The sequence below is a fragment of the Drosophila guanche genome, unplaced genomic scaffold (assembly GCF_900245975.1).
Source record: "Drosophila guanche unplaced genomic scaffold, DGUA_6, whole genome shotgun sequence".
Taxonomy (NCBI): domain Eukaryota; kingdom Metazoa; phylum Arthropoda; class Insecta; order Diptera; family Drosophilidae; genus Drosophila; species Drosophila guanche.
The window spans coordinates 17,329,871-17,340,950 of NW_022995743.1; the positions used below are offsets into that span (position 1 = coordinate 17,329,871).

Here is an 11,080-nt window from a genome sequence, read left to right on the forward strand (position 1 = left end):
GCGTATTAACACATTGTTTCATGGGAACACAACATAACCATTTTTACGTGATTTGGACACAAAAGGTTCAAGAGAGAGAGTGAACGAAAAATGGTCACCTTATGTTCATGCACCTTGGAGTGATCGCGGCGCGGCTGCGCCAAGCGCCAAGCTCAAAGCTGCGATCACTACGGTTTCATCAGTCGAAGTGATCAGTTTAAGTGCAACAGCCAGTTGAAGTTTTCGGCCCCAGTCGTGTCGTTGTCGAGGGTGGCGCAGAGAGCCTGGCTCAGTTTCAAAAAGGGCGCGCGAGTGAACCCAGTTCACTAAAACCACTTAAAAAGGCAGCAAATGAATATTCGTGAATGTTTTTCCAATAGCTATTGTGCAACTATATATCCCAGTGAATCCCAGTGAAACAGTGCTTTTGTGGCCCCTCCCGAGTGAAATCCAATACAGGAGCCAAAACCAAGCGACGACCAACGACACTTTAGAGCCGTTTTAATACGAAACCTAACCGTAATAGCCGTGTCCCATCCCACACTTGCGCCGAGAAAAAATGGCGTCTGCTGCTGCCGCGTCGTCCATCTGCGCCAGCTGTGGCGCCGGCGCAGGCAGCCATCGGATTCTGCACATTTACAGCGCGTGGGCGTTGATTACGCTGCTGGCCGCCAGCGCCGCCATCGTCCAGAGCGCAGCGGTCTCCTTTGGTTAGTAGGAAGCGTGTCTGGGAAACGGTTTTCATTTAAATCGGGTCTCTATCTATCTACGTTTCGTTTACATATCTATACATATGTGCAAAAACCTATCTCGTCATCTCTCTTTCTCCGCACCTTCTTCATTGTGTGCAAATGTTGGACGAAATTACTGGTTCGTGTAAAAGGAAGCGAAAAAGCATGAACACAAATTTCTGCAGCTCCAATTGGCAAATCTCCTATATGAAGTACCAATTTTTAATGGGTCGGATGGGGTAAGCCCCCACACAAAAGGCGCCATTGGGCGACTTTCATTTCTCCCATGAATTAACCCGTCCCTCTTCTAATCTCCTCTAACGTCCCATCGTCAATCGTAAACTCAAATCTTACGAGTACGAGTACAATGCGCTGCGAACCACTGTCATTTGTTGTGTGTGTTTTAATTTTATCGTCCATTATTTTTTGCCGTTTTCGTCTCGCAAACCGGTTGCCGCCTCGGCCTGGTAACACTCGATCTTAACCGCAATTGACCGACCCGTGCACATGGTTTGGTATAAACAATAATGTTTTGGCTCAATCTGTCACTGACTGCTTGCCATTTGGTTAGCGGAGGTTAGTCTAGACTCCAGATTCCCTTAGCTCTAGCCGTCCGTCTGATAAGCCTTTGTTCGATTGAGACTTCAATCATGGCTGCCCGTAGGCCGAGAGGAACGAAATAAAAAGAAGAAAAACACGCGGAAGCATTGCGGCATGAAATCAAGAAAACAACGAATACAAATGCGAGTAATACGGATAAAAGAAAATAATTTTTGAATTTGTTTTTTTGTGAAACTCGAAACAGATAAACTGAAAAACAGAAAAACAGAAAAACAGAAAACGCAACTCGAACCGCGAGACAAGCTCGAGCGCGACCTCATTGTCATTGAAATACAGTTATGGGATGGCAGAACAAAGACTCAGAGTGGCGAGCCACAGCTACACAGCACTACATGGCAGCACACTACACAGCGCAGATCTGCAGATCTTGCACAGTTGCAACTATATTAAGCCTGGGACAGTGTTTAGCGCGTTCTGTTAAACTCTATTCTCTGTCTGACTTCTCTGTGTCCCAGAACGGAAGCTAGCGTCAAAGTGCGCAGCATTCGAATGAGAATCGCAATCTTGATCTACTATATGATGTTTACAGTTGAGATGAAAAACTACTTTCATACATTTGTATGTATGTATGTATTTATGTACATATGTATAGGAGTATGATTTGGCTTACCATTTTATTCAAATTCTCTTCGTATTTTTTTGGCAAGCACAACAAACCCAACAAACCCAGAGACAAGAAGCTTTATTTAACCATCTATAAGTATTCAAATGTAAAGATGTACATATGTATGTACATATGCATGAATGGCTTATATACTCACGTATGCAAACTGGTTTCCAGCTCCGAGTAGTTATAAATGTTGTTGTTGTGAATATCAAATAGAATTAACATATGTTGCCAGCAGCCAGCCAGCAGCCAGCCAGCCAGCAGCCATGTGTTGAGGTTCTGTTTCCCCCAAGTCAAGTTTTACATTTTACTTTAGTTGTTCGCGCTGCGGTGTCCGAAACCTCTTTGCTATGCAATTCGACGTAGTCTGTGTTCAATTATGTGGGTTTCTACAATCTCCTCACTTCCACATGCCACGCCCACTGGATTTTCCAATTCAATTGGGAATTCAAAGTGGTTCAAGCAAAAAGAGAGGCAAGTCCAAAGATAAAGATGAACATGGGTAGCAGCACTTGCAAAGGCTTAATTAAAATGCAAATTGTCCAGAAAAGTTGACGCTGTGAGCTATTTTCCTTGATTTTTTGTCTATTTTTCCCTTTCCAATAATTCCCGTACTTCTTGTTATACAAATGGCAAAATGGCTGCTTTGATTTACGTTTTCTGCCATTAGCAGACTGGCTGTTAGACTGGCTTCTCCACTAACTGCTTGGGCAGCTAAGCAGCAACAATTACCGTTAGCTCTGAAAAAGTGTTGCATGCAATAGAAGCGCAGCAGTGGCAGTATCAACAACTGCCAAGTTCTGTGCTTTTAAAGTTTCCTCGATTCTTGTTTTTCTACCATTTATTTATTTGGTTGTTCTTTTGCTGAGCAAACAGAAAATGACAGCGACAATAGCAACAGCAACACTGACAACAAGAGCAACAACATGCTGACACAGTCGCTGACCTATTAGGAAAATTGGCCAACGGGAATTGTGGCGCTCTGTCCAAAGCTAGAGTCGATGATGCCAGGGGAGGGGTAGAGGTTGTGGGCAATGTGGTCTTGCGGGAGCGGAGAAAGGTGCGAGGTCTGAAATAGAGACACAGACAGAGGGACAAGCACTTAACCCTTGCCATTCTGACTTTGATAGTTGACCCAATTTTTGCAGTTTTACGAACAAAAAAACAAAACAAAAAATATAGGGCAGACGGAATAAATTTCACCAGAAGAGTCGAAGATCATATGCCCTAAGTCTTGGTAACTAAAAATAAGAAAACTGAAAAAAAGTCTGGCCAACAATGAAAAAAAAAATAAAAAAATTACAAATGTTCGGCGTACAATTCAAATTTATTATTCCATAACTGGAAATAGGAAACCAATTCCAGGAATTCGTGTGCTTCCCTTCCTTGATTCTGATGAGTGCGCCAGACCTGATGAAAAGTTTTTGGTAACCTTCCCACCCCTCGAGGAAGAAGAACATTACGAACTGCACTTGTAGACTGTTTTTGTTTGTTTCTGTTTGTGCGTCGAGTGGCATTCCCATTGCCTGGGTGAATGTGTGCGCCGGTGTGTGTCCGTGTGGGCCAGAGTTGTGTAATTTTTAACAACAACTTTTTTTCGAGTGTCTCTCCATCGTTCTCCCACTGCACTGCACTGTACTGCAGAGCCATCATTCCCTCCCGTGTTCTGCCTTCTGTAGCCAGCCAGGCGTAATTATGATGAGTGAGCAGAGGATCCAGCATCCATCCAGCATGCAACACGCGTCCGCCTCGCGTGGCAGCCACAGAATTTATTATGCCCAGTTGCCACTCGACACAAACAGAAAAAACAGCCTCAAACGCTTGACAATCTCTACACGAGCAAGTTGCAGTGCTTTTAGACAAGTTCCCTTTTTTTCTAAATCAAAGTCTGAATCTAAGCAACAACTGGAAACTGGCCCACTCAGCAGGGACCGAGGCAGCGACTCCAGAGCCATGTGTGTACATACATTGTTCATGCATAGGCGAGCATATCATCATGTGGATCGGCATTGACTACGCTTTTTAATGCGCCCTTTTCAAATTGAAGTGGCTTCTGCTTGACCTACACACAGATACTAGCCAGCACTCTCGCTCTTGCTTGAACTCACACCACTGCCAAAGATATACAACTGGCAGCAACAATTTTGGTCGTACAACAATTTTCTCTAAATTGTTTTCTATCTGTACGAGTATCTGTATCTGTATGTTGGCATATGCTAATGTTTATGTTTATCTGTGCAATCAAGCCCAAGTCTCACTGACCTTGCCCAAAACGTAATGCTCGAGGTTTGTGTATTGTTTGATCTAGCTCTGGGCTTAGCATGGCCAAGATCAAAGATATTTACAAGCCGCTGCTCTGACTCTGACTTTCCCTAGAAAAGCACTCAACAAATAGCTCTTCATTCATTCTGCTTTCCCAAAAAATTATTCGGTTCTGCTCTGAAAACGTAGACAAATTATTAACGGCATTTTTTGTAAAAAAAATATAAGAGAAACTATGGGCCCTTTCCTCGCTCGCTGGCCCTGACTATCTTGTTAGCAGAGTGATCCCTGAACCAATTCATTCACCAGTGCCATTTCGCATTAGCCCTAATGCGTAGCTGCTTTACTCCTCCTCTGCATGGAACCAGCAACATTAATTGAACTTGTAAACTCGTCCTATATGTACATATGTACGTTCATATGTACATTCGTATGCACATATGTATGTATATGGGATGCGCGAGAGCTTGTGCTGTTAACCCAATTAGCAGAGGCGCTCAGTGGGAGATTACGTTTTGCAGCTCTCTGTCAGCCGTGAAACAAACCTTAATAGTTTCTTAGCTGTATGAGACGCAGTGTTCTGCGTTCGCTCAGTGATGCCAATGGCATCAGGTTTCTATGTATAACAATTGCGACTAATTGTGCGGGCGACGATGAGTGCCACCACGCCCCTTTTGTATGCAAGGTCTTATGGTCGAAATAGGAAAGAGCAGCTCTAATCCCTATTTTGAAATTGAAAGAGTTTCATCATAAAGAAACATCTTATCAATGCTTCTCCATTTTATATCATTCGTTATTGATTTCCAATGTCTCATGTACATTTGTATGTACGTTCTTGTATATTCGTGAACTGAATCTGTTAATGTGTTCGGGGTCTCTTCCCTTCACGATTTTCAACTCAAATGTACTACAATTGGCATTTAAGTTTGTGGAAATACTATAATTAGTTTGCAGTGCTTTTTCGGTACTCTCCGATAAATGCTGATGAAGAATTGAATCGTTGATTGAAGCTCCACTTTCGAACGTGCAGGGCAGGGGCACCACTTGAATATTAATGTCAAGTTCGGAATGGGAATTACCAGGGAAACTGCACACTTGCACACACACGCGGACGGTGTGTTGGTGGATGCAGCAAATGCAAATTGTTTTTCCATGGGCAGTCGCAAATACTTACTCGAGCTCTCGTCCAATTTTTAATGGTTCGCAATATGCTGGGTGCCAGTGTATGGCACAAGTGCCCGGCAACGAGGCGAGTCAACAGTAAACAATAAGGCTGTTGCAGCAACATCAACATCAGTAATAATAATATAATAATAATGAATGTGGTGCAGTCAGTGACCCAGAATATGTACATAAATACTTGTATACATACTCGTACATACATACATACGTATGTTCAATCGTCTGTACAGAGATGTCTGTATTTAGAGTAGTTTTCCTACACGAATCGAGAGATATTTCGCGTTTATCAAAAGCCCCTACCATATCCACTATCAACTGTACGGGTATATGTATGTGTATTTAGATTGGTGTATGGTGTATTATTAATTGTGGTATTTAGTATGCGTAGGGTGTGTTGTGTGTGTGTATATGTGTGAATCTTTAACCTTTGTGTCGCAAAGTTCGAATACGAGTGCAAAATAATTGAACAGAGGAGGCGAACACACTCCACCTCTACCCGTGTCTGCCCTGTGCCTCCAGTAGGTAAAGGCAGTTATTCAATTAGTGCACGAGGAGAATCCATTCAAATTAATTGAATTTTAGTTTCATTAAAGAGAAAAATACTCGAACGTGAATGAGGAAGAGCATAATAAACATTTTCACCACAATTCATATTCATTTCCATTTTCAATTCACACAAAATGTCTATTTTTGGAGTTGTCACATGGAGTTGTTATTTGGTTTTATTTTAGTCAATCTGAGAGTTATTTATTGATTGGCAGCTCGCGGCTGATCTCTGCATTCGAAGCGGTTTTTTGTGTTTGCAAATGAAAAAATGTGTTCCCCTGTCAGTCCCCCTACATCCCAACCATACATGTGTGCATATGTATGCTCTAGGAATTACCAGTCTATTGTAAATTCGCGGTCAAGGCGTCTTTTCCATTTACCGAAATACGAAAAAGGGACTCATCTCAGCTCTCTACATTTCAGGCGATCTGCTATCGCACCCAACATTCAAGCCGCTGTGCAGCGCCCAGCAGGAACACTTCATCGAAAGCGATGGCAAGGAATCTAGTCTGATCATCGAACTGAAGCCGGGCTCCTATGGCGCCGAGCACCCCTCCTGCTCCCGCATACTTAGTGCCCCGCCAACGTACGGCTTCATAGTGCGCCTCATTCTGCCCAAGCTACGGCACACTCAGCCGGAGAGTGGGAGTGCTCCATCGTCGAGCATCATGCCAGCTGTTAGCAGTACAGCGAAACCCCAACGGATACCCAAGACAAGTGGTCTGACGGAAATGTCCACGCTGACGGAACGCCTCAACACAACGAAGCCCATGACAACACCCCGGGTGGGACGCACCTGTCCCCTGAACATCGTAAGTAAACGCACCTGAAACCCAACCATGGGCACTCTGAGGTGATTAGTGGGGAATAGCCATTTTCTGCACTTTCGGTTTTGACTACTCGTATTCGATTTTCTCTCGCTGATCTATTTCCTCTTCTCTGGCTCATTTTCTTGGATGCGGTGAGAATCATCCAAATATAAGTGTTTCAAGTCTCAAGAATAAGGGCTGAGGCACTTCTGTTAATGGGCAGTACATATCCAGTCCAGATTATCTTCCACTGATAGAAGATCAAGTAAAATGTATACCCATGAAAACTCTCTCTCTTAAGAATGCTTCCCTTTCCATTCACAATGTGCAGTGACATAATAAATCTGACTTTCAAGTGAATTCATCAGTATGATTTTTAAATTTATTCCATGAAACATAAAAATGGATTTCAAAGCGATTACCAATTTCAATCGCCATTGTCAAATAGATTAAGTTGTTGAGATCATTACATATTGAATACATATGTGTGTACATATGAATGGAATGACTACTATGTGTAGGTAGGTTCCCCATTGACATTGTTACTTTTTTGTGGCTTTCCGATGAGACAGTTTGACATCCATCTGAAATTGTCTCCAATTACTGGCAACCTCTCACGCGAGGCAAACGAAAAACAGTTTCTGGAACAAACATAGTTCGTCGACAAATCGTTGAAATTTTCAAGGTGTTCTCGATTAGGACTTATTAGACTTTCCGTTTAAGTTTGTCACTTTTTGGTCTTGGCCCGTGTTCAGCCAGTTGGAAATGTTTCACTCTCTGCAAAGCCAAAAGTGCGACGCTTCTCGCAGTAAACCGCTGAAACAGCAACTGAATCCGAAACAGAACCCATAGGCAGACCATAGTGGTGGTTCTCACCCACATGAGCTATATTTGCATAAGCGCGCCAATTTCAAGCATTTTGTCAGGGCGTTTTGGTATTTGAAACACGTTTGTCTCATTTGGCCAGAGAACGCAGCCCGGCAGAAACACTTTCAGACCCCTAGCCATAAATCCGCCGACTCCAACTGCCTGACTGGCGTACTGGCTGGTTGGCTGACTGACAGCCATGGCTGACAAGCCTGGCCATAAAAACAAACTATGCTGCTGCCAACTTTTGGGATGTGGTGGGGCTGGGGGTGTGTCGCTTTTGCATTTCCAGTAGAGATATCTTCTTTGTTCTGTTAGAGGCTCCCCCTCCGCGAAATGTGCAAATTGATGCATCGCGACGCATTACTGCATCTCTCACTATGCAAGCATATTCCCCATGAACAGGCTAGAAAATGCGAGCTCATACTTAAAGTATTTAGTTGTTATTTCTTCAGAACATGTTTAATTGCTGTTTACTAAAATTGCCAGGCGACTGATCACAAAGCTGTTTCACAGTTATTGAACCTGGACAGAAAGCCAGCTCAGTCGACTCGTAGCTTCCACCTCTCTTTGTGTGCGGCATATCATTCCATTCCGATTGTTGGCTCTGCACGTGACGCCACAGCGACAACGACAGCGTCAGCGCCACCAGCCAGAAGCAGATATTATTGGATGTATTTTTATACCCATATGATTTTCAGGCATTTCGTAGATCGCGTATGGTATGCATATAAATACATATACATACGTATGTTATATGTGTATCTGGCGGAGGCTTAACAGCTTTTTGTTTTGTATTTTTCCAGCGTAAATATTTAATTTTGCATTATGTGTGTGAGCGCATGTGTGTGCCTCCGATGTGGAATCGCAGTTTTGATCGCGGATCGTTTTGTAGGATTTTAAAAGTGCTATCACGTCAGCCTATTGGGGCGGTGTCCGTGTGGGCGGTGTCTAAGAGGCGAGACTTTTAGCATTTCGATCGTGTAAACTGCTAGTTCGCACATTGGCGGCAAATATTTAGCATGGTATGCCATCAGGAGAACTCATACGCATTTGTCCCACGCTTTTAGCCAGCTTCCAATAATTGGATAAATCTATTTGCCTCCTCAGTTCAGCTCGCTGGATCCCCACACGGCCCAGTGGCGAGTCGACCCATGTCAACTGGAGGACACAGCCTCGGAGATGGAGGATCCCGTGCGGCTCTTTCACGGGCGGGTAAGGATCGTTTGGGAGCACGGCCTGCACGCGCTGAGGTCAAAGCTAATGGTCACAGTGCTGGGCAAGGGAGAGCAGTGCAAGGATGCGAGCAAGCATCAGTGCCTGAGGATCGGGTGAGAGATAGTAGAAGATCAAGACTTCAGCTTGGCCAGAGTGTAAGGAATGTTCGATTTGTATCCTTTCCAGGGACGAGCCCATCCTGTGCATCTCTAAGGAGCTGGCCTGTGATGGCATCCGACACTGTCCCTACAGCAATGAGTACGACAGCGATGAGGACTACGAGATGTGCCTCAAACAGCGTCGACCTGGTGCTGGCAATCTGCCTGCGGGCCGTGAGTCGGACCTTTTCGAGCAGTTTGCCTTAGAAGTATTCCGCAATCTGTTCGCCTATGATGCCCCAATGGCGCCCGAGGATCTGCCCCTCAATGGATCTGTCGGCCTGGATAACTCAACGGCAACCACAACGACGACAACGCTGAGAAAAGTCCACACCAAAGACATGAAGAAGCCGGGAGGCGATGGTTCTCCCAACTCCATAGGCCCGAACCTTTTGGAGGGGCAGGGAAAGTCGGAAAACGACACAACAGAGTTGGGAGCGGGTGCGGGAACAGGAGCTGGCAGTGGCTTCACCCGCCGCAACTCAACCCGAACGGGTCTCCACTCGGACCTTTCCAAATACGGGCCTTGGGGCTACCTAATGCTTGGAATGCTCCTTTGCGGCGGAGCCCTGCTAATCTGCGGCCTCTGGGGTACGTTAAATTCCACCATTTTGTAACTTGTTCTGACTTTAATCCATCCCTTCTCTTGCAGCCTCCGCATCACAGCACGCGGTTAACAATGAGAGGGAGGCGGCGCTGGCCGCTGCCAATGGCGGAGGAGGAGGCGGTGGCCTGGATCAGCTTAACGCCGCATCGCCGCCCAACTACGAGGAGCTCGATCCGCCTCCGGCATACTCGGTGCTCTTTCCCAATCAGAAGGCCGCCAGCAGCACTACGCTCGACCTGGACGCGGGAGCTGCTAGCACCAGCCACACAACAACAGGATCCGCAGCAGCGGCAACAGCTGCTGTAGCTGGTGCATCACCAGGCGATCCTCAGCATCAGCAGCAGCAGACGCAGCAGCAGACGCAGCAGGAGGACCAGCCAACGAACTAGATCGTAAATCTGACAAGAAGGTTTCGCACCTGTAATAACCATAGATTAGGTACCCAACATCTCTCTGACTGACTCTGATGCAATTAGTTTAAAACCAATTTAGTGATAGATCTAAGTGTAACTCGATGTTGAATGTTTGACTATGCTAACCCCAACCGTCCTGCATCTGTCCCGTGTCTGTCCAAGTCCCTACAGGCTGTTGACAGACCCACTAGTTTCCAATAATTGAAGACATATATGTAATTGTAAAGCTGCCGCAGCAGCAGCAACTGACGAATCGCTTGACTTTTGTATTTCTGTTAATTTAAAATTTAATGTGATATAAATTTAAAACTGAATAAAGAAAGAAATGTGTTTAAGTACTCGTAATTTTACGTTTTTGCATTGTTGGGCTTCATTTACATACAGCTGTGTTCAATGAAATAGTAGTGCCGCACCTCACCACTTTCAAAACTAATTTTAAGACATTTTCAATGATCCAAATTAAACAAGTGATACCTTTTTAGAAAGCCTGAAATGTACACATTAGAAACCAAAAGGAATCCTGAACATTTTTGGATGCGCAAGCTGTTCAATGTACAGTTGTGTTCAATGACTTTCATTCAAAGACTTTTTTGAGACACTTCCAGACTTTCAATTTAAACATTCACAGCTTTTTGAATAGAGTGGAATGTAGGCGTTAGAAAATCAAATAAATCCCTACATATTTGCATTCCATCTTCCTGTTTTTAAAACAACAACAAACAAATTCGAAATATTATTATTATTATTCGATATTAAATATTTTAATGAAAGAAATTTTTGGATATGGTTGTATTTTTGTTTTTGCAGAAATGCTTTGAAGAAATCATTGTTTGCTCCACTAAAGGATACCTAAGATTTTGATTAAAAACTAAAGCCAAGGAGTATAATGGAATTGAAAACTAATTTGAATGTGCTCTTACTATTGAAATTAACCATTTTAACTAGAAGTTTGGCGTTCACACACATCAGATTAGTGCAGAAATTATTGAAAAAACCAGTATTGGGCATGTTGGGTTGAGCCTTATGAGTTCCAGGCTATCTGAAGTGCTACTTCCTATCCTTCCGTTGGAGTATTTCACA

At 44.0% G+C, this 11,080-nt stretch overlaps 1 protein-coding gene across 1 annotated transcript; it reads left to right on the forward strand.

Annotated features, from left to right (window-relative positions):
- The first annotated feature begins 157 nt into the window (after nucleotides 1–157).
- On the forward strand, nucleotides 158–10,342 carry LOC117588098. The gene is made up of 5 exons (XM_034279172.1): nucleotides 158–689; nucleotides 6,352–6,740; nucleotides 8,715–8,935; nucleotides 9,009–9,571; nucleotides 9,633–10,342. Exons 1-5 carry the CDS (start codon nucleotides 539–541, stop codon nucleotides 9,974–9,976), a joined length of 1,668 nt encoding a protein of 555 aa, XP_034135063.1. The 5' UTR covers nucleotides 158–538; the 3' UTR covers nucleotides 9,977–10,342.
- Nucleotides 10,343–11,080: the final 738 nt, after the last annotated feature.